Here is a 24,616-nt window from a genome sequence, read left to right on the forward strand (position 1 = left end):
TATATAAATATATATATGTTACCATGAATGACCGAAATCAAGAGAATGTCGATTTTCACCGGTGAATGTCAATAATCACATTGTCGCTCTGGTGAATATATTTCGGGCATTTACCAAAGCGACTATGTGATTGTCAACATTCATTGGTGGAAATCAGCAACCACCAATTACGGTCATTCACAGTAACAGTATCTTAGAGAGCGTTGCTATCATAATATTTCCCCCCCCCCTTAAATTTTATGGTTTTACTATGAAATTTGATGCTTTAGTAAATTATATTGCCTGTGTTTTTATTGATTATGGATATTATTGGATGAAAAACAAATAATGTATGTTCCCTTAAGTTAAAGACATTTTTTTAACTTCCGAATAGTGTCATTGCGACTGATTGTAACAGATCATTTTTTAAATACTTCCCCTTTCAAATACATCCATTGTATTTCAATATATCAAATACATCCAATGTATTTCATCCATTTTCTCAGGAAAATATATAATATATTTTTCATGCATTATCTCTTATCAGCAAAATACGCTCAGAAATTACACGAAAACATTATTTTAAACGAAATTAAATTATGCGACATACCTGTACTCTCTCTTACAAATAACTGATACCAGTAAAATTGTCTTCATTAACAATTACCGAGGGCAATTTTTTGCATCTTTTGAGGTCTTAGTGATAAACTTGTGTTTTCTCATTACATTTATAAGCATTTACCTATTAGTGTAAATTTTGCTACTAAACTTATTGAAAATTATTTATTTCAAAAGAAAAGAAAATAAATGTTTTAATTTAGAATTGTAGTCACAATTTAAAGACATTTTCTACAACTATTTTTTTAAAAGGAAAACTTTTAAGTGATAAGTTATTACCTATGTTTTTCTGAAACAAATAGAACACGAACATTATAGCATTCATAAAATATTTTTGGTGTTTTTACTTCCACTTAGTTTAAATGTGCTCGCACAGTATTTTTCTCTCTAGGTTTAATTAAAGATTCTTTTTTTTCCTTATAAATGATTTCTTTCTTAATTTTTTTTTAAATTTATTTATTTTCTTAAATTTATTTTTTCGTAACATAATTTTTTTAAAGAAATTTTAAGCGTAATAAAGTTATGCAGAAAATAAAATTAATTCAGTTAAAAAAAAAGTTATGCAGAGACTGAATTTCAGTGAAAAAAAAGAAGAAAAAAAAAGGTAAGTGGAAAAAAAAACTTATCGTAGTAATTTGGTTTTATTTTAACAAATTTTTTATTATTTCAATAATTATTAAAAGAAATGGTGAATTAAAATTATAACAGGACTGTTTGTATCTTGGAAAAGAGAAAAGACTGTAAGCGAAGCCATTTCATTGCTGCCTTATTTTCGGGAATAAGAAAAAAATATTCTTGACTACCAAGACTCATTAAAAGTTATAGCATATATGAAGGACTGTTTCTTATCCGGATGAAAAAAAATAATGATGGGTAGTTTATAAGAAGAAAAGCTTAATTAATCCTTTTTAAAAAATTGGGGCTGTAAGAGCTTCATCATGTAAATACGCATAACTGTTAAAAGGTTTTGAATGAGGGAAGAAAACTTGCTAGAAATGGTTTTTCTAGCAAGTTTTCTTCCCTCTAGTTTTTTCTCTTTTTTCTCTTTTTCCGGTGTACAAATAGGTCTGAAAATTAATTATTTTATTTTTATAATTTCTTTATTACAAATAATGCAATGATGATGATGACCAGTGTTCCACAGCATTCGTTTTGTTAATATCGTATTGACGATGTCGACCAACATTCTACAACGTTTGTAAATGCTGAGAGAAATTGATCGACATTCCCCAGTGTTTTTTTAAATATGTGATATCGAATTTTGGGATATCGAACAGTATCGGAAATGGTGTCCATTTTTATATTGTACAATATTTCGCTACGAAATCGTGCGATGTTTGAAGCAGTGTTTTTCCGATATCGATTTCGAGATATGTTCTATTTAGGCTAATCGGCATTTGCGTTTCATGGAGAAGAAAACTACGAAACCTCACATGGTTAGCCTGATAACAAAGGGACTCTAACCTATGATTGCATCTACCACTGAGGATATTTATATCAGGATTATGGTCAGTGAACTAGCCATCGCTAGAATTCGAACCTGGGGTACCTTACTGAGAGATACACGCTCAATCCATTGCGCCATCACCACTCTATAGTGAAGGATAGGCTAATCCAATTCACCGCCAGAATAATATGTTTTAAAATAAGAAAGGAAATTACTTAAAGAATTAATTAAAATCTCTTAAATGGTAAAATCTTTTTCAATCACTAATAATTAAATGCTACAATTTTTTAAATATTTTCGTAGATTATTTTTTGCGAAAAAAAAGAGCATTTTTCTTTTTTTTCTGCAAAAAGAAAATACCGTTTTTTAATAAATAGTAATAATGAAAAAAATATATGACGGTCATTGAAGTACAGGTTTCCCTGGATTTCACTCAACGCAGAATCTTACGCTATGATAAGGCTGTTATATTGAGTATACATTTATGGCAGTTCTGTTCTATAATGGGAATTTATCTAAAAAAAATTTCCTTCATAAAAAATTACTTTCGGTTTAGTTGTAATTAGCAAACAACATAATTTTAAAAAAAATGTATTTTTATTCTTAAAAATGACAAATTCTAACTTTTTTATTACTGCATTTGAAATATTTTTATTGGCATTTAAACTAAAAAATGAACTTTCGAGGCTTAATGGTTGAACAGTAATAGTCATTTTTGTTGATTGTAGGAAAACCCAATATGGCCGACTCCTGAAAATGGTAGAAGCACCGCAATTTGATTTTAAAGGTTTTTCTTTGGACACTGAACTTCACCATGGAAAGTGCTGGAAGTGTTGTTCATGTTGCGTTGCCAGGTGAGCACCTTGCCACCAAAGTCACCGAGGCGAGCAACATTACCCACGCCACAGATACCCGTTCATAGGGTGGGCCGCAGTCACACATCATACGCAATAGAGGACAACACACAGAGATAAACACCCATGTCCTGGGTGGGATTCGAACCCGCAGTCGTTGTCTTCGCAGTCAGGCGAGCTTGTCGCTTGGCCACCTGGCAGGCAAATGTGGAGATTCTTCCAACTAAATTCCTATATTACTATATTTTCCTTTAGTTTTTTTTGGTGGCGCTGGCAGTCACTTGGCCAGTAACATGCACATAAAATATTTTTTCCATTTCGCATTAACCTTGAAGCCGTAGTGGCTCAGGGGATAGAGCATTCGATTTCCAATGAGGTGAACCGGGTTCAAATCCCAGCGATGGCTGGTCTATACAAATTCCGCATTCGACTTGCACCGACCACAGTGCTGAAGTGAAATATCCTCACGGGTAGACTGATCATGGATTAGAGTCCCCTTGCCGTCAGGCTAACTGTGAGATTTTCTCGTGGTTTTCCTCTCCATGCAACGCAAATGCTGATTAGTTCCATCAAAAAGTTCCCCACGGAGGCAAATTTCTCCCACTTCTTGATCCAGGAGTTCCCTTGTTTTCTGAATTGGGTTCAAAATTACAAGGCTACGTAGTTGAGCATTAGTAGTCGTAAACCCCAGAATTGGGTCGGCTGTTCAACGACGGGTATAAAACAAATTCCTGTATGTTCCAGCTTGTTGTTTTGATGGCTTGGGTTTGGTTTATCTATATTTTAGCCAAATTTAATTGTATTGAAATTGAATTCATGTTTATGGATTTATTCAGAAAATGTTTTAATTTGTTAAAATTCTAAAGTTAATAGTTCTAGAATAATGAAACAGCTTGCTTTGAAATATTTATTCACGTTCTTATCACAATATTTATTCACATACATTATACACAGTTTTAGGCAAATCAAAATGGTAATTTACATATCAAAGTTTAATGAAGCCGGTAATTATGATATAACATGCACAATTGTTTTCTACTCACTAAGAGTAACAAAGCTCCTTTCAAAATCTTTTCTTTCAAACACTTGATGTTCGTAATTATTAATACAGAAAACACCTGTGGGGAAAAATAAAATAGCATTAAATATAGAGGTGTCTTATTGAACATTCTAAATAGGTAATTAGAAATCTAGAGAAAAACTTTTTATACTGAAATTATGTAAATAAGATATTTGATATAGAAATGAGATATAGTAGTTGTTTCCTTCCACCGGTGAATGTTGAGAATCACATAGTCGCTTTGGTAAATGTCCGAAATATATCTAGTTAAGTGCCGGTATACCCTACACTAATGTTTAGTGCCACTGCTTAGTATACATTTGCCCGGTACTCCGAATACTGATGTTTCTTCCAATCTATCCTCAGCAGATATTAAAATAACGAATAAATATCAACGAATAAATTAATATCAAATGGGATATAACAAATATTTCGGACATTCACCAAAGCGGATATGTGATTGTTGACATTCGCCGGTGAAAGTCGATATTCTCTTGATTTCGGTCATTCATGATAACATATATATGTTACGGTGAATGACCGAAGTCTCGAAAATGTCGACATTCACCGGTGAATGTCAACCTTCACGTAGTCGCTTGGTGTATGTCCGAAATATTTGCTAAATACCCTTATTTCTGACTTTCACCGGTGAATGTCAACAATCACATAGTCGCTTTGGTGAATGTCCGAAATATTTATTACATTTGATTTGATATGAATTTATTCGTGGATATAATTACATTTATTCGATATTTTAATACTTACTGACGATAGATCAGAAGAAACATCAGTGTTTTGAGTATCGGACAAATATATACCAAGCAATGGCACTTGACCTTAAAAAAACATCAGTGTAGGGTATATCGGGCAAATGCATACCGGGCAGTGGCACTTAACCTTAAGTGGCTCGGTATACTCTACACTGATGTTTTTATAAGGTTAAGGACCACTGCCCGGTATACATTTGCCCGGTATACCCAACACTGATGTTTTTTTAAGGTTAAGTGCCACTGCCCGGTATACATTCGCCCGGAACACCCTACACTGATGTTTTTTTAAGGTCAAGTGCCATTTCTCGGTATATATTTGCCCGATACTCCAAACACTGATGTTTCTTCTAATCTATCGTCACTAAGTATTAAAATACAGAATAAATATAAATATATCAAATAAATATAATAATATGAACGAATAAATTAATATAAAATTGGATATAACAAATATTTGGGACATTCACCAAAGCGACTATGTGATTGTTTGTGAGGGTCCGAATGTACAAGAATGTAATGAAATCTTTCATCGACGTATTTGGTGTTTGTCGACATTCACCGGTGAAAGTCAACAACCACCTATTTCGGTCATTCGCCGTAACATATATATATATTCTGCATTATAAATCTAATTTCTACTTTAAAGTGTTAAAAAAATTGTTTTAAGAGATTGATGAAATTGATTAAAAAGTACTATTTGTAATCAATTAAAGTATTTTCTTTTTTTTTTTCAATTACATTTTATTGCATCTTCTCAACACTTCACACATTTTTGTATCTGCGTAATTTTTTTTTATGGAAAGATTTCTTCCAAAGAATGATGTTTTATAATTTGTCTATTTTTGTCATTCAAATTCTCTTGCAGAAAAAAGTGTTGCATGAAAACCTACTTGAGGATTACACTTTTTAATATCCTTATTTGCAATGTCTGTTTTGCGCATAGAGTTTAATAATAGGCAGAGTGAGGGTTGTGGCATGATTTTTGTCCAAAAAATGAAACCGCGCGACAGGTAGACGGTTTGCGCAAGTAAATTTTCCCCCTTCCATTTTTCCTAATTATTTCCATAGAGGAAATTTAATGCACTAATTTTAGAGAAAAATAATCTTAATATGGCTCTTTTACCGTTCTGCATTAAGTTGTAAAGAACAATTTGTTAAAGGAGGAACTTCACATACCCCACATAAGATATTTTAACAATTTTTAGAGTTAGAACTTTTTTTATTTACTCTATATGGGAGCTTTTAGCACGTGCTTTATTCCCTTAAAATATCTTAATAATCACAATCATTCAATTTAATTTATCCTCAATTTCAAATTTAAGCTTTTAAAACTGTATTATAAGCAAATGTAAAAGAAAAATCCCCACAAACTAAAGATTATATCAAATTATTCATTATAATACATAATTTTATTATATCCTTCTTCGATTATTTAAGCATATTTTTTCACTCCCTCTGATGTTTTTATTTTATTTTTTAATAACATCAATATTTTTTTAATTTTATCAGTTTGTATCAGGTTAGTTTAGTCAAAAAAAGTCATTTTCTTAGAGAGAAGAGGTGTTATATTAAAGAATATACTTTTTTTTAAGAATAAGGTAAAGTTTTTTTTAACACTTAATTACGACATTCAGTTGCGAAGTCGGCCATTTTCAAAATCTCTAGAAAAGTTGATTTTCTGCAACACTTAGCCAATATGAGATAGGGACCAAAATTCTTCTGCAACACTTAGCTAAAATGAGACCAAAATTCTTTAGCGTAAGGGGCATTAAGAAGCTCTCCCGACCGAACTCAGCAGTAGAAGAGGTGAAGACGGGAAGGGAAAATTCTAAATATGCTTTCAATCCTTTTTCATTTATTTTCCACAAATAAACTGATGCTGTATATTTACTCGATTTGGCACTATCTTTCGGTGCATGTAAAACATAAGGTAGTCTCCCAAATCTTAAAATATTGCAATCGAACAGCAAAGCGTGATTTTTATAATGAATAAAATAAGTTTAAAATAATAAATAAAATTTGGATCAAAACAGACAGGCAAATATGGAGAAATTTCAATTCACCGTCAGTAGGGATTTGAACTCTTTTACAGCAAATCGTGATTTTCAAAATCATATAAAGAGTGGATTTGATCAAATTAGCTATAATATATATATAAGGTNTATATATATATATTTACTTGTTGAAAAAGTTTATTTAGAACTTTAAATGAACTTTGAAGAAATGCTTCGAATACCTGAAAAATATTTATGATTTTAAGGATGATGTAAATTGTTTTCATTGTGATATTAAAAATGAAGCGTTTTATACCATATGTTATACAAGATTATCCAAAAAGAGTGAAGAAATCAATGAAGTAAAAATGCTTTATAAAGCTTTGTTACAAAATAACTTAAGATTTTTCGAGCTTTATTAAGGATAAACAACTAAATCAAATTGCAATAAGTTTTATCGAAAAATACATTTTCACCGTTTTTGTAAGCTTTCAACCACGATTTGCGTATTAAAAATACAGTTTTGTACTTTTTTATATTAACCGACTTAAAACGGTTATAACTTTTAAGCTATAAGTGAACTATTGTTCGCATCGATTGCTTAAAAAATAATTGGAATTAATACCTCACTTGCTTGGTGTCAAACACACAAATATGTATGAGTCAGATTTTTCTCTGTTTCCATGTAAAACTGAAATAACTTCTTAATTATTAGTATCGACTTGATTTAATTCAGGGAAAGAAATTATATCGGAAGCATTATATCCTTCGTTGAGATATATGTAATGCATTGTTGGCCCCTCAGTAAACTCTAGGTCCCGCAGTGAACTAATCGTTAAGAAACGGTTCCCAGCAGATCACCGAAGTCAAGCATCACTGGCTGCGGTCAGTGTGAGGGTGGGTGACCACTTGGATCAGTCTGCGTAGGAACCGAGTGTGTGCGACATTGGTCCTCGTCAAACTGTGCTACCGTAAAGTGCTCGACTTCGCGTGCAGGTCGTTGGGCTACCGAAGCGAGGGTGTCATCCCCTCTGCAGAGGATCAAAATTGTGATGGCATGTCTTCGGATCATCCTTAGGGATGTTTCCCTGACCGTCGCCAATAGCCCATTGTGCAGCTCTAGTGCGGCGTAAATGAACTACAACAACAATAACAACAGTAAACTCTAGATAGAGACTCATCTCGGAGGAGAGTGTTAACTTCAAATATTCATAGTTGTGTCCAAATCATAATTTTATTTCATTATTGTCTCGTATTGGCAGTTAATGACTTAGAAAGTTGTGCAAAATTTCAGTTTCTAGCTGTTTTAAGGTCAATTTTAAGGTCACGCCAAATGTATACCACACATTTGTTACTTTTAAGGTACTAATCATTAGTATGTATTTACCGAGATATATACATATGTTAGCAAAAGTAGATTTTGATGTTCAAAGCCTAAGAAAATAGCCTCATTACCAAGATTTTTTAATGAACTTTGACCTTCGATGCAATGGTCTAGTGCAAAGTTTTATGTCTTAATAGTTAGTGTGGAAGTAGTAAAACGCATAATAATGGTCAGGGCCATGGTTTTTTCGTTTTACAAAAAGGATTGCCACGAGTAATTAGATGTGTTTTTCTCAAAACTCCAGAAGGCCTTCTGTTCGGCTCTCCAAAAACCTTGAGAAAAATATTTTCTTGCTAATAATTTTATATAAAGAACATATCCTGAAAATTTTGAGAAAATAAAAAACGTGAAGCATTTTGATTTGTCTGATTCTTTAAAAAAAAACTGTCCGTTAATTACTCCTTTTGGTGAATCACCATGAACTTTTTCTGCTTACAATTATAAAACAAGCTTATTTAAAGTGATTTACACGCAAAAAGTAATTTTCCTTAACTTTTTATCATCTAATTTAATAACACTAGTTGAACATTTTTGTGAAATATAAGAATTGCGAATTTTTACATTATTTTAAGCTATGTTAAATATGATCGTAATATGTAAACGTAATAGACAGACGAAATCGGACAACTAGTATCTAACATATAAAATTTTGAAAAAGTCATTTTTTCAAATCAAAAATCAATTTCATTTTTCAAGATTCATCCGCTAATAAAGAACTATTATACGAGGGTTGTAAATTAAATAGTGGCAACTTAACCTTTAAACTCACAGAAGGACGGGCATGCGCAAATTAGATATGGGAGCTGTGAGGTGGGGCTGTTGTCGATGTGTAGAGTGCAAAAAAAAGTCGATTAGCTTAGAAGGGTAGTTGTTGTGTGGCGTTAAAGTGAGGAGTTTCGTTTCCATCGCTCTAAGGCATGTTTTCAAAAGGTGATCAGCGGTCGTGGCTTACAATCGAGGTTGCCCGTGGCAAAAATGCAACAGAATGCTATCGAGGATTAGTGGAAGCCTTTGGAGCAAATGCTTTACCATATAGGACAGTAGCACGATGGATTCAAGCATCTCGTCTTTTTTCGTCATTAAGCCTTTTCACAACATGCTTTAGAGCGATGGAAACGAAACCCCTCTCTTTAACGCCACGCAACAACTCCCCTTGTAAGCAAATCGACTGTTTTTTGCACTCTACACATCGACAACAGCGCCACCTCACCGCACCCATACCCTATTTACGCATGCGCGCCCTTTTGTGAGTTTCAAGGTTAAGTTGCCACTATTTAATTTACAACCCTCGTAAGACATTTTCTACATGAAATAATCTTTAATTAGACGAATTTTTTAATTGTCTTCAACATTTTCTGATTGACTTAAAAAATTCTCAAAATATGGCAAAATACTCAAAAAGTAAAATTAACATCGAGGGTGCCACGCTTTCGACAGTTCTTCTTATTAAACTATGGGGACCATATTTTCTGGATTATGGGCTAGATTCTTAACCATATTTTAATGGTCAAGAATCCAAACTTGTCGAAATAAAGATTTGTTTATTCAAAGAAAGTAAGTTTTTCTAGGTGATTCCGTAACTTAATAGTTAGCACTAATTAATTAGAATAGTTGAGATCAATACCTTAAACCATTAAGATTGGTTTTTAGTTCACGAAAATCCGATCATTGCAATAAAAATTATTAAAGTTTTTTTTGTACACTTTACATTTTACACTTGATGGTGATTTAATTTGTGAAAACGAGAATAAAAATGGGAAATAAATTATAGATTCGAAAAACTTTGAAGTTTAGAAGACACGTCATTTCCGTCAAGATAATTAAATAAATCATTCATTTTAGCGTTTTAATTAAATTAACAATCAAACTAATTTTGTTTGCATTATACAACGATAGACATTTATTGTACATCTAATTGAAAGATATTTCCTCCTTAAGCTAATCAGAAAATTTAAAAAGTACGCAGTTTCTTTTTCAACATTCGAAAATTATACTGTTTTAACTTAAAAAATAGATTGAACTTATTTTACTTAAGCAATACCCTATCAATTAAGCTCGACTAAAGTGCTCATTGAAATGAGTATATTTAAATAAAAAAATCAAAGCTTATTCGGCAGCTTGAAACTAACAAAATTGGCTTTTCTCTAATAGTCTGAAATTTTTTTTCTTCATTTATTCAATTCCATCGCTTAAGACTGAAGCTTGAATTATCGCTTGAGAAGATTTTGAACTAACAGAAAGCATTTAATGATTATTAACTGCTTTTATTTTAATATAGTTTTCAGGAAACTTAAATATAATTTTTTCAACTGATTTCACTTTCACAAAATAATTTTAAAGCTTGTATCAATAATTGTTTTTGTTTTTTCTTTAAATTTTTGTCAGGAAGTGTTATATTATCTTTGTTGTTGTTTGTATTCTGAGAATTAATTAAATAAACTTCCTTCAATAAAATTACTATTGGTGCCAAATCTGTTGAAATATTTTTAAAACTCAGAATTGGTTTTAAAATATAAGAGTTACTAAAGGTTAAATTAAAAGAAGGCATTTTTCTATTTGGAATGTTTTGAAATTTTATCCTGTATCCTTCACTCTGTACTAGGTGTTTTATAATTACCATTTTTAACATATATTTTTAGAATCATCCGACATGCTTCTTAATGATCTTTTTAAAATTGTTTATTTCATATGAGTAAAACTTCTGGTCACTTTAATTTACTTCATAATAATATTTTAAAAATATCTATCGAACAAATAAACAAATTGTTTGTTTGCAGCGCTTAAAACTTAATAACAGCAAATAAATTTATATAAGCAAAAGCAATGAGTAAACTGACGGAACCTTATAAAGATACAATATAATTTTAATTAATAATTTTCTGTTTTTAATCTTCTATATGATCTATGCATAAATATGATAAAATCTTATTGCTTTTGGGAATATTATCAGGAATTTGTGGTATAAAAATTGAATAAGAGCTGCCTCAGAGTCTTACAAATTAAAATAAAATCTGAATGGTTTGAGATTTAGTTTTTTGCGGACACTTTAAGTTACAAAAACGTACTTATTTGAATTGAATTTCCTTTTGTTGGTACATATTCGGATCTAGAAAATATGTTAGCAATAGTTTAATCAAGATATTAGCCAGAAACAGTTTCTGAATAATAAAATTTTAAAAAATATAGTTTTTGAAATTTTATTACTCAAAAACTATTTAGTTGATTTAGATCTCATTTGGTAATTTAAAATTAGATCACTTGAAATAATTTAATAATATGTGAATTCAAAAGTTCTTCTATAAAAGGATGAGTCTGAAAATAAGTTTCCTCTCTAGTTTTCCCAAAGAAATTGATTAGTGATGAAGTAAGCAAGACAATCTGAAAGTCACCCATACACGATTAGCTACTGGGTATCGTTCAACAATGATAAAGCAGATGGCGCTGACTCTGCAACGCGATGAAGAACCTTTCAGTCTTATTGGTAAACCCTATGTTGTACCCTATCGGAATTGAAGGAGGCTATTCGGAAAAATCGAAATGGCCTTCTCATGTTTAGTTTTCAATTGTTCTTCTAGTTTTCAATTGTAACTTTGGATTGCTCTTCTGATCAAACTATTAGGACCATATTTCCCAGATCGTGGCTATCCCATATATTTTGTGAGGCAACAATCCAAATCCATCAAAAAAAGGTTTGTTTACTCAGAGAAAGTACGTTTTTGTGTCTTATTTCGTAATTTAAAATATTGTCTGCACTAATTATTTAGCATATTTGAAGTCACCCCCACAAACTATTAAGAATTTGTCCTAGGACGTGAAGATCTAATCATTAGATCAAAAGTTATTCAGGGTGGTTCGTTTTTTGGGTGCACAATGCAACTCCTACTTCGACTTTCTGTACTTAGGTATTTATGTTACATCTGAATCTCTTTTTGTTTCTTTTTTATGGAGCATTAGAGGGCTTTGGTCAGGTTTTGATATTTTGCAATCCGCCTGCAGAAATTGCTCCCGCACTGACTGCATTTAAAAGTCCCCTTGATGAAGCTGCATGTAGGTACATCCTTTTATAACATCTTTACATTTGATAACGTTCTAGTTATTCCTTGGATTTTTAATCAGGTAATTCGTCAGATTTTATATTTGCTTCTAATATTCAAGTAATAACAAACAGTTAAGTGCTGTTATAACTTGGATTTATTTCTTAAAATTTTTAAATTTCAGTGTAGTTTTGTTTTTAATTCCTTATTTTGTAGGGATGGGACCCATAAATAGCTAATTAGTATGAATAATTCAACTAAATAATTAAAATAAATAATTAAATAAATTTATTAAATAAACTAATTAATCAAATAAAAAATTAATTTTAGATATGCAAGATAGCATGCTTCTAAAAAATGAAGAAAATTATACACTGATTAGAAAATAAAAGTAAATGAACTCACCAAAATATATTCATGTCTTGTCGCAGTTCAGTTGAGATCATTTGAAGCAAAAATGATGAAACAGACAAACAGGAGGACAAAAAATGGTTAGTAGCTTATACGGCTGTGCATACTTGTTCACCATTTACTTGCATGCGAACTGTATCAGTTTCTGGACTATATTTAACAGAAGTTTCTTTTTCATTAGGCTCAATTTTTGAACAACATGGTTTTGGTTCCTCGAGTTCTTCTGCTTCTTGAATACGACCAGTATCAAAATATTGGCACATTCTTGATTCACTTAAAAAGGGTAAGACGGTCTTAAATTCTTTTCTGAAATTTTCATTCAGCCAGGCATAAAGAAATGGATTATAACAAGTAGAACTCATTGCGATGGCGTGAGAAAGAAAAAAGAATCCATTCAAGTAAGCCCATGTACTAGCCGGAATGTAAAAATCTACAACCAGGTTGTGGACGTTGATTGGAAGCCAAGAGAAGCCAAATATTAGAACCATTGAAATAAGCATTCTGTTTAGGCGGCGGGTACGTTCCCATTCTATTTCCATTTTTCGTTCCGAATTAACACCTGGTTTACATCTGGCCCTGTCTCGCAATTTACAACAAACTCTTACGTAACAAAACGTAATAATTACGAAAGGAATGACAAATTGCATGACCGATGTTGTAAATCCAAATGCTTTTCGGAACGAATCATGAGGCCATCCCTCATCACAATATGGTGTTCCGTCTCGTGCTGGTACAAGATCCATAAAAATTCCATATGGCAAAGTAAGGAATCCAGCTGTAAGCCAAATTATTAGCACAATAAGAAGACTATATTTGACTTGAAGACGTGGTTTGAATGGGTGAATAATAACAAAAAATCGATCAATGGCTATGGACATTAGAGTAAAAGCTGATATATAAACACTTACTCCTTGAGCATAAGGTACTAAATGGCATAAAAGCTCTCCAAACACCCATTCATGCATAAATAAATACAAAGGAGTGAAGGGAACAGCAAATGTACACAACAGTATATCTGATAAAGCAAGATTTGCTATAAAGATATTTGTCACCGTGTGCATGGCTTTATTTCGAAATACGACATAGCACACTAAGACATTTCCACAGATTCCAGTCACAAATATTGTTATATATAAGCAATAAAAGAAAGCTTTAACTGCTGGAATGCTGGTTACAACATCGGCAGGCTCGTTCTCTTGCATACTGAAGCTGAATATATCCAAAGAAAAGTTACCTCTTCTTACAAGTGCTGCTAATGCAATAGAATTCATCAGGAGAGCTTCTGGGAACTGCAATGAAAAGATTTAAAGTTAGTATGCACACGCATATATATGTATGTAACATAAAAAGCTTCAATTAATCTTTTTATGTTATTTCTTTTCTGTAAGTCCCTTTCTTTTATTTTATTATTCCAATCGAAACGCTTTCTTACACTTTTAACTTCACATCCTGTCCTTAAATCTATTTTTGGCTCAAGTATGCATTAATAAAAAGTAAGACATTTTCCCCTTTCCTCCCCGTGGGAGTCACGCGACCTATTTAATAAACCAATTGTAATGACTAAGATTTTCCTTTTTCCCTACAATATAATAAAGTAGAGGGAAATTCATTTGCTACTTTTCCTAGGATAAAAACTTAAGCACACAATTTTAGAGTGCGAATTTGAGTTCCGCCATTGATAGAAAAGGTTTTGAATATACCATGTGATGCTAAATGAAATATTTTTCCTTCCAACCAACCAAAACTAACTAACTAACTAACTATATATATATGGAATCANGCATATATATATATATACATATATTTGTTAGTTTTAGCGTGGAACACTGTCAGGTACCTATAATTTGAAGTTACGATCCGAAAAATTTTAGTTCTAATCGAAAGTGCTCTTGAATTATGAAAACCTAACAAGACCCTATATGCTAATTTGTTTTTATGAAATTAGCTATTCCTTATAGTGTAGACCCTTAGTATTATAAATTATTTTTTCCGTTATTTTTTAATCACTGTTCAATTATTTAGAATATTTATTCAAGTTTGTATAAATACGAGGGTAGTTTCGATGAAAAAATAAGTATGATTACCTGGAAAACACGAGAAGTGTAATTTTTTTGGGGAAATTGAAAACTGCATTAAAACTTATGGTTCCTTTCTTATAATTTTATGCCCACCATTTCATCCTCATGGAGATTTCCCATCAATAGCTTGAATACAGAATCATTGGATAACTTTTTGTAAAATAATAAACATGAGAACTTTTTTTCACCTATCGAATGAGTATTTCTCAAAATATTTAATCGGAATTTCTGATAGGCCCTGTAGGAAAAATTAAAGTCATGTGCTTACAATTATTTCATTAAAACCACTTAAAGTGGTCGAAACTATTACAATTATTCATTCTTTGTAGACCTTTTGCTATTTTGCGCATAAAATATAACGTATTATTAATCTTTTTTTTTTTTTTGAGCTTATAAAATTAGATTGAACCTTTTTTTTATTTTCTTTCAAATACGAAATAGTTATATGAATACTACGATTTTGAAATTAAATCAATACAAGTTTCGCAGGGTGTATAACAAGTTGAAAATCATGGAAGAACTTTAAAAGTAAAGAAATTTTTTCTTTTTAAAACCCCTGAAAAGCCCAAAAAGTAAGGAAGGTTTTTAAATACAATGCAAAGAAGTTTTAAATTTCTGCCAAAATGATAGATTTTTTTCCTTAGAGATTTCAAAATTTTTAATTTCAGGAAAAACTGTATTTCACTATCTTGTGCAATTACTTTGTCTGATCTTATTCTTCCTCATAAATTGTTTTTTCAAATTTAGTTAATATCGAGTGTATAGCGAAAAATACATGAAGTAAAAATATTTTATTTTTATACTAATAAATAGTTAACAATATTTCTGTATTATATATTAATAAATGTGCGTGGCAAAAGAAAGTAAATAATTGAAAAATGTACTTCTATACATGTTTAAATAAAATAATCCTCAATTTAAACTAAGTTTTTATTCTATAAATGTTTAAATTTACCTAAGACGGAAAGCAAAGGCTATATATAATTTTATTAAATGTAAATCTTAAATATCTTTGAAAATGAAAGTTATTATTTTTTTTTCTAGTGGAAGCTTAAGAGAAATTTTAACATTTGTTTAAATGTGCTTTTAAAATTAAGTTTAAATTCGTGTAGTTGATTTTATACTTTTTGAAGTTTAATTAACCAGTAATTTTAAGAAAATATTGTAAATAAGAGGTTTGAAAACGTAAAAATGCAATCAAGTTTGAAAAACCCTGAAAAAAGGAGAGAAATTTCATGCAGAATTCATTAATTTCAATTTGGAAAGCTGAGTCTTCCATATTGAATTTTGATTAAAGACATTTTTTATTAAAAAATTTAGATAAATTGTTTTTAAATGAATTTAAATGAAGCTTAATTAGTGTAAAACGATCCTTTGTCAAGAATACAATCGAAAATTGCTTTAGTCATTTTAGTAAAATCTACTCAATGACAGAATATAATTCTATATGCTTATTATTATATGATGAAATAATGTCTGGTAAGCTTTCATCCAAAAAGAACAAAAATGAAAGAGTTTGAAGAAAAACCTGTTGTACAATTCCTTTTATTTGAAAAAAAAGGAAAGAAAATTCCTTTGAAAAAAAAGGAAAAAAAACAATTTGCGTGTGGAATAAATCATCCCGTTATAGCCAAAAAAAGAAATCCAACTAAATCGTAGAATTATTCATTTGAAATAGGAAAATGGAACTTTCTGGGGGACTGTCAATACATCAAAATAAATCCAACGTCCATGCTATAATAAAAAAAAGAGAAACATCTATTGGTTTTATTATTTTGAAGGAATATTGAATTTAGTATTTGGTACAACACAGTAAGATTTACAAACAAAATAATTTGAAGTGTTATATTTAAGAATAAATTCGTTTTCAAGTAGATATTTTTCTTTTTTTGCTACGTAGCAACTAAGTGTCGTCAGGTGGAATAATTTTGAAAGTGGACCATATAGCACACTAGTGAAGTTTAAACGAATTGAAAAGTTTCTACTTTGGTTTAAATTATTCTCGGTAAAACACTTTTCCACTTCTCAGAGGTAAATCTGTAATTGATTACGTGTATAAAATTTGCCAGACTTATAAATAAGGTACCCGAAATGTGACTCAAAGTGTGAGTTTTAGAACTATAGCAATGAAGTGTCGTTAGACGGAATAATTTAGAACGTAGATCAGATTGCACGCTAGGTGTCACTACTTTGGTTTAAATTATTCTTGGAAAAACAATTTTCCGCTTTTCTGAGGTTTATCTGTATTTGTTTATTTATATCAAATTCGCCAGACTTGAAAATAAGGTACCCGAAATGTGACTCAAAATGTGAATTATGGATAGAGAGAAATCACATAAAAAATTTATTATTTTTATTTTGAAGTAATTTTTACGTTATAAGTCATAAAAAATTAAAATTTTTGCACGGGGTACATTTTCAAGTTGAATGCATTTAGCAGACTGAGTGTTTTACTGGTACTCTAAGACTTTTATTTATTACTTTAAGACTGTTAATATAAAATGTTACTTTAAGACTTTTTTTCTTTATCGGAATGTTTAATATTTGCATTTAAAATGGCTTAATTTAAAAGATGAAATTACAATATTAGACAAATTATTTTTTACTGCTTAGTAACACTTACTTAGTGTTACTTAGCACACATAGTTAGTAACACTTAGAGCACTTACGAGATTCTGTATTTTACAAGTATTTTTAATAATAACAATTTATTAGACGAATTAGAATTATTAGTTAAGAATTAATTGGAAATCGATTGAAATGAATTTCTTGTTTCAGTTTCTTAAATGTGACATTTCCAATCGTATTATTTATCGCACATTTCGCAAAATTTCTTCGATTCTATACAAATTATTTTACCCAATTTTATTAATTTATATCAACCAATAATTTCTTTAAAATTTTATTTTTTAGCCGTCGTTAAACAGCAGACCCAATTTTGAGTTAAGACAAGAGAACTCCTGGATCAAATATTGTGAGAAATTTGTCTTCAAGGAGCACTTTTTGATGGAACTATCCCGCATCTGTATTACATGGGGATGAAAACCACGGAAACTTCCATGGTTAGTCTGATGGCTAGGGGTCTGTGACCTATTATCAGGCTATCACTGAAGATATTTTACGTCAGCACTGTGGTCAGTGCGAGCAGGGTGCGGAATTTGTATCTACCAGTCAAGGCTGGGTTTTGAACCTGGTTCACCTCATTGGAAAGCGAATGCTCTATCCCTGAGCCACCACGGCTTTCTATGTCGTATTAAGAAAACAGAGAATGATAAACTGCATTTGAAATTTATTAGTAGGTATGGATTGAATTTTTATTGGAGCCCGGTACACCTCATTGGAAGGTAAACACCCTATCCCTTAAGTCACCACGGCTTTCAACCAAACCATCGTTGAACAGCCGATCCAATTTTAAGTTAACGACTACTAATGTTCAACTCCGTAGCCTTGCAATTTTGAACACAATCCCGAAGATAAGAGAACTCCTTGATCAAGTATGGGGAGAAATTTGACTTCATGGAGGAATTTTTGATGAAACTAACCCAGCATTTGCGCTACATGGAGACGAAAAAACCTCCCACGGCTAGCCTGACGGTAAAGGGACTCTTACCCATGATCCGTCTACCACTGAGGATATTTTACGTCACCACTGTGGTCAGTGCAGGAAGGGTGCGGAATTTGTATCGACCAGTCAAGGCTGGGATTCGAAAATGGTTCACCACATTGGGAGGCGAACACTCTATCCCCCGAGCCACCACGGAGTCACCTTTAATGCGAAATTAAAAAAATATTCTGTATGCATATTACTAACCAAGTGACCACCAGGTACACGAACTACATTATCCTTCACCTGGATGATTTCAATGCTTTGTGACCTTAAGTCGATACTTCCGTGAATTCTTGGTGCTAATGTAAAATTGGTGCTTTTAAGTGAAATCGAGTAAATCAGAGGTTAGTTGATACACCTGGACAAACTCACCGCGATTTCATCTAGACATCTACTTGCACGAACTCTCCTCTTTGCGAACTTCCCAACCAGAATAGGCCATGATGCGTTGAACATTCGGGGGAATTTGGAGGTTGCGGTTGATTGGGCTAATTACCATGATAATTACTAAAGATCTAAATAATTTTTGTTTATTTCCTCCTTATAATTTTGTAAGGAGCATATAATTCAAGTTTGAGGCTTCTAATTTGTTTAGAAAGTGTTATTACTAATCGAAGTTTTAGGAAGACCTGATAGTAAATAATGAAGTCTGGGTAAGTATGAATGTATTACTCATAATTAGGGTTATTACTCCTAATTACTACGATAATTACAAAATGTCTAAATAAAACTTTTTCAGTTCATTCTGTCATCTGATGAAGAACACGTGGTCGAAATTGTTTGACATCTTAGTGACAAACTTTTATTTTGCATGATTTTCAGTTACTTCGCCTCAATTTCCTCAACAACTGCAAAATATCGAAGTGAAATTTTTCAGTTTTTCTATTTATCTTTTAAAGAACACATGATTCAAGTCTGAAACTTCCATCTTGATAGAAATGTGTTATTTAAATGTGTCTGTCAATTAAGCTAATTTGGATAAAAAGTGCTATATACAGCGATAATTACAAATTATCAAAATGAGAGTTTTATTTGATAAGAAACATGTGGCCAAGATTTGAGACTTCAAACTTTGTAGAAATGTTTTAATTAGCATATCTTTTAATTGGGGTAAATAACCCTAATTACCTCGATAATTAAAAAAGTATCGACTTGAAACTTTTTAGTTTCTTGCTATCATATAAGAAACACAAGAACCAAATTTGAGACTTTTGGGCTAATTACCCTTTAATTTCCCCGATAATTACAAAATATTGAATTGAAACTTTTTTAGCTTTTTTTTATCCTATAAAGAACGCATGCTCTAAATTTAAGCTTTATAACTTCATAACAAATTGGAGAATTATAAATTAATGAGCGAGGACTCTGTATTTTATTTATATAGGTTTCAAAAATAAAAACAGCAAACTGTATAACAATAAATTCAACTTGATTTGTGAGTGACACTTTGAATTCCTTCCTTGTTAATTGAAATGATAAAAATGTGAAATAATGATTATCTCTGCGAAGATGTTTCGATAAGTTGTCAGTACAGGGGTTCGATTACAGAAACGGGTTCTATTAGTTTGATTACAAAAAAAGCCAAATTTTTTGGTTTGCATCAAGGATTCCAATAGTCTTTCGGTGACAGTCTTGGAAACATCTCTGATGATGATCCGAAGACATGTGTCATCATAATTTGTGAGGCTACAATTTAGACATAGATCTGAAGGGGAAGAAAATTTTCGCTAGATTCTTGTATCCATTGCTCTGCTGCCAAAATCAGGATTTTCGATTCCACAGATTTTTTGAATATCGCATGCATTCGGTGGGTCGAGAATCTCACCCCGAATCCTCCGGATCGAGTCCGCGATTTTCTAATCACAGGGGTCCCACTGCCCAAGTTTTAAATGAAGGTGTTATTTAGAATGCAAGTTTAAAAGAATGGCTTTATTAGAAATGTTCCGTTGAAATGAAGGCTTTATTTTAAAAAATACGTTTTCCTTTCATGCTTCATTGAAAATGTTCATTCTTAAATGAAGGTTTTATTGAAAATGTGCGTTCTAAATTAAAGTTTCTTTGACAATGTGCATTTTAAACAAAAGTTTAAGTTTTGAGCGTCTGCACAATAACAGTGAAAAATTTACATTAAAGTTACAGTTTTCGATTAAAATTTAATAAAATTTTGTTTAAGATGCTTTTGTTTTAGTTGGTTTACTTAGAAGGAAGAATTGTTGACAAATAGACTGAATGTTTTTTAAGATTTGAACTCATCTTAGTTCTTCTGACTTCAATCGCTAGATTTTAATAATAAATTTTATTTTTTCTTCGTATTTAAATGTTAATGTTACATTTGTTTTAATGCAATAGTGTAAAAGTTTGGAGCACATGCTATTTCTCCATTACTTTTTTTTCAGAACATTTAATTAAAATAAAATACAAGCCTTGTTTAAATGTTTAATTCAAATCCGAAAAAATTATGAACGAAAAATGGATGAGTAGTTAGATTTTAGAATTGTTTGCTTAGTTACACTAATATTAAACCAAGCATTAATTATTAAATGAGTGACTCTGAAATCAATGCAGTTTGTAATTCCCTGCTTGTCTACGAAGTTTATCACAATATGTCAGAAAATGATCAGTCGATGATCTTACTGAAGGAAAATTGCAATACATTCATTATCAAAGAGTCACGTTCTTAGGACATTCTATTCATGGAATTGTTTCTTTATTAAGTGTTAATTAAAATACCAAACAATAGGATTCAAGAAGAAAGCAAATTTTCTTAAATTGCGAAATAGATTATGTCATAAATAAAATTTTAAGTAAATCAAGTATTATGCTTAAAGAAATGAAAAATAATATTATGGATGAACATTTGAAAATCCATGCGATAGATTCTAATAAAAAGGAAGTTTTTGGGGAAACAAATGTTATGTTTGAGAAAATGCGGAAAAAATTATTGCTCAGTTAGCAAAAGATATTTTTTTTTTTGCAAATTGATAAAATAAATCCTGATGAAAATGGTATTTTATGTAGTCAAAGCGTTTACTGCTGAAAAAGTTTTACAAAGGTATGCTTATAAATATTGTGATCTTAGTACACAAAATACTCTAGGCATAAATATTTTGTAAGTTTGATCTTAAATTGATTGTATAGATACTTAGAATAAAAAGAAACCCTATATGATTTCGATGAAAGCAAAACAAATGCAACGAAAGTTGAAGAACGTGTTGGAAAAAGATGGCTAAAATAAAACAGTTTCAAGGATCTATAGTAAAAGAATTGGAAAGGTATCCCCTCAATTGTCCTAGTGCGAAAATTTATTTTCACGGTGAACAAATTTAAAGAGATAAATTTTTTTTTTGGGGGGGGGGTTGGAATGCATACATATTTTATATGATTGAAAACTCTCGTTTTTCAAAAGTGAATCAAACTGCTTATGTCAGAAAAGTAATAAAAATTCGTACGAAAAAAGTTTGACCTTCAACCCACCGATATTTATTTTCAAAAATCTTTTTTGTATTCCAAACATTATTTGGTGACAAACCAGGAAACAAGACTTATCTTAATTGCAAAAAGAAAATGTTTTAGGATATTTTTTGTCGATGAATTTTCCATCCTGGCTTCCTCAATAGAATTAAATGAATGATTTTCAATAAAAATGAAGTAGATAAGAATCTTAAAATGTTTATGGTTTTTGTTAAAACTGAAAATAAAAATCAGTTTTAAAATAGGTTCCTCTTGCTTCCATAAATCTCTTTCAACGAGATTTCCAGTCATCCAGGTGTCACTATATGTCCCTTCTGACATGTTTTCTATAGCCATAGTGCTAAGCTTTTGATTAGGTCAACAATCACAAAATCAGCAGTAAGGACACAATTACTGAGATTTTTTGGTGTTCTAATAAAGCTAGAAACACGTTATATACTGAAAGTTTGACCATATTTTTTCCCTCAGTGCATGATGAAGTTTCCACTAGTTCACGTTCAGTTTTGGAATGTATGCTATGTGTATTATTAAGCAGGCAAGCAAACGATGGTTTGAGACTGAACATTGATTTACATTCATTATCTTTACGACGGATTTTGTCGTTGATGGCCTTCCAGCAAGAGCCTCATCTCTGACCTCCTTATAGCCTTCAGAAATTGTTTTGAGCCCCCAGCTAACTCGACATTCTTATAAACAGTCATCACTAAAGGCTGTCTTTATCATGGAAAACGTTTCCATCAGCAAACTTGCTTTTGAACCACCAGTTAACTCAATATTCTGATACAAATCATCTCTAAAGGCTGTCTTTTTCGTGGAAAGTGTTTCCATCTGCAAACTTGTTTTTAAGCCACCAGTTAACTCGATATTCTGATAAACAATCATCACTAAAGGCTGTCTTTATCATGCAAAATATTTCCATCTGCAAACTTGTTTTTGAGTTACCAGTTAACTAGATATTCTGGTAAACAATCATTACTAAAGGCTGTCTTTATCATGGAAAATGTTTCCATCCACGAACTTGCCAAGTTTCACATAAGATTTGATGGTGATTCATGTAGCATTTACAGGAGATAGAAATAAATTTCACAAAAATGCTTTTTCCCTATGATTTTATGATATTTCCTTACACGCATGTTATAAGTTGAGCCATTTCTGAACTAAACTAAGTTAAATGGTTTATACAGTAATATTTTTTATAATACTATTACAAGTTAAGTTTTTATTCCACTCAAAGAACTACTTTTTTTCATTTTATTACTTTAATTAGGTTTACGCTCGTGATATATTGGGGGCATCTGGTTTAAGTAATTCCAAATTTAGAAATTTTTTTGGGGGGATATTTATTTTTAATTTAAGAATTAATAGAAATCATTAGATTTATATTATTGATTAAAATAGTTTATCACATTAGTATTTATTATCCTTAATAAAATAGCTAAACATTGGATTGAAATCTCAGTAACATTCCAAGTAATTATGTCTATATTAAGAGATGTAATTTAAAGTATAAAATGATATTAAAATCTAAAATTTCACTGCATTTTGCAACAATTTTGTAGAATTCACGGAAATAAGTCGATATATTTTATTTCATGCCATCAGTGATTACCTTTTAAATTGTTAAAAGGCTAACTATTATCGTTTAAAAATTAGATACTTTAAAAAAATATTTATAATCCATCGTATTTAAAAACAAACTGCGGAAATTTATTGTAAACAAGCTAGTATTGAAAGAAATAGATTATTTTAAGAGAATCCAGTTTTATTTAAATCTACCGAATTTCGAGAAAAATTAAAATTCATTCATTGTTTTAAATATCTCTACCGATATACTTTGCATATCAACATATTGATCTATAGATATTTTTTTAAGCAGCGGCGCTGTTTATATATATTTCAGAATTTAAATGTTTATTTTATGCTATCGGTGATTAACTTCTGATTTGATAAAAGGGTAACGATTATCGTTTAAAAAAGTAAATGCTTAAAAAAATATTTATATTCCATCGTCTTTAAAAACAAATTGTGGAAATTTATTGGAAACAAGATAGCAGTTTAAGTAAACAAAAGTTTGTACAGTCATATAAATACTTTAAGAGAATCCAGTTTTATTTAAATCTTCCGAATTTTGAGAAAAATGAAAATTCATTCATTGTTTAAAATATCTCAACCAATATATTTCGCATATCAGCATATTGATCTACAGATAGTTTTTAAATATCATTTGTTTATATGTTCTTCAGAATTTGAATAATTGCATAGAGTGAAATTTTAATTTCTTTTATAAACATAAAGATTTAGTAATTCTTCAACTGGAAAAAGGGTTTCTTATGCTAAAGTTGAAATCTGATTCATTTATATTTATTCATAAGATTAATCACACCTTTTTTTATTTTGATAAAAAAGTCAAATACCTTCTGAGTTTTGATATGAATTTATACAGAAATTCCTTTTTGCTAAAAAATTTCAATTTCGTTTGTTTCCTTAATAGTTATTTCGTTCCTTGATTCTTCTGTAACTTTTTGATTTCTTATTCCCCTCTTTTTTCTTAAGTTCAAACAAGGAAAATTTTAACAAAAAAAGTATGTTAAAATTAAAGAAAGGTGCTTGAGTTATTACTTTAGATAAATTAAAGCTAAATTAATACTTTATTACAGCCCCAAGATGTTTTATAATCTGGAAAAAAATATGTTTAAAAGTCCGTTTGATATTATACATTATTACTTTTTTGAAAAACAAATATGCAATTAATCAAACTTGATATGTATATCAAGTCTAATGTATTACAAAAACATTAGACTTGTAAATAAGAAGACACACTAAATAAAAATAAATTAATAAAGAAATAATAAAATTTTGGCAAATTCAAACTTGTTTAAATTTAAGAATAAGTGATTAACGCTCAGTGT

The 24,616-nt window shown here is 30.7% G+C and overlaps 1 protein-coding gene across 2 annotated transcripts in view; it reads right to left on the reverse strand.

Annotated features, from left to right (window-relative positions):
* Positions 1-3,791: 3,791 nt before the first annotated feature.
* LOC107446327 (prolactin-releasing peptide receptor) overlaps positions 3,792-24,616 on the reverse strand; it is a 207,862-nt gene continuing 187,037 nt past the window's right edge. For both annotated transcript variants that reach the window (XM_071187661.1, XM_016060944.3), the window contains 2 exons: positions 12,546-13,840; positions 3,792-4,016 (listed from right to left, as the gene is read on the reverse strand). In XM_071187661.1, coding sequence (XP_071043762.1) covers positions 12,641-13,822 — 1,182 coding nt within the window. In that variant the 5' untranslated portion in view covers positions 13,823-13,840 and the 3' untranslated portion in view covers positions 3,792-4,016; positions 12,546-12,640. The remainder of the gene's footprint in view (positions 4,017-12,545; positions 13,841-24,616) is intronic.

The sequence above is a fragment of the Parasteatoda tepidariorum genome, chromosome X1, assembly GCF_043381705.1.
Source record: "Parasteatoda tepidariorum isolate YZ-2023 chromosome X1, CAS_Ptep_4.0, whole genome shotgun sequence".
Classification (NCBI taxonomy): Eukaryota; Metazoa; Arthropoda; class Arachnida; order Araneae; family Theridiidae; genus Parasteatoda; species Parasteatoda tepidariorum.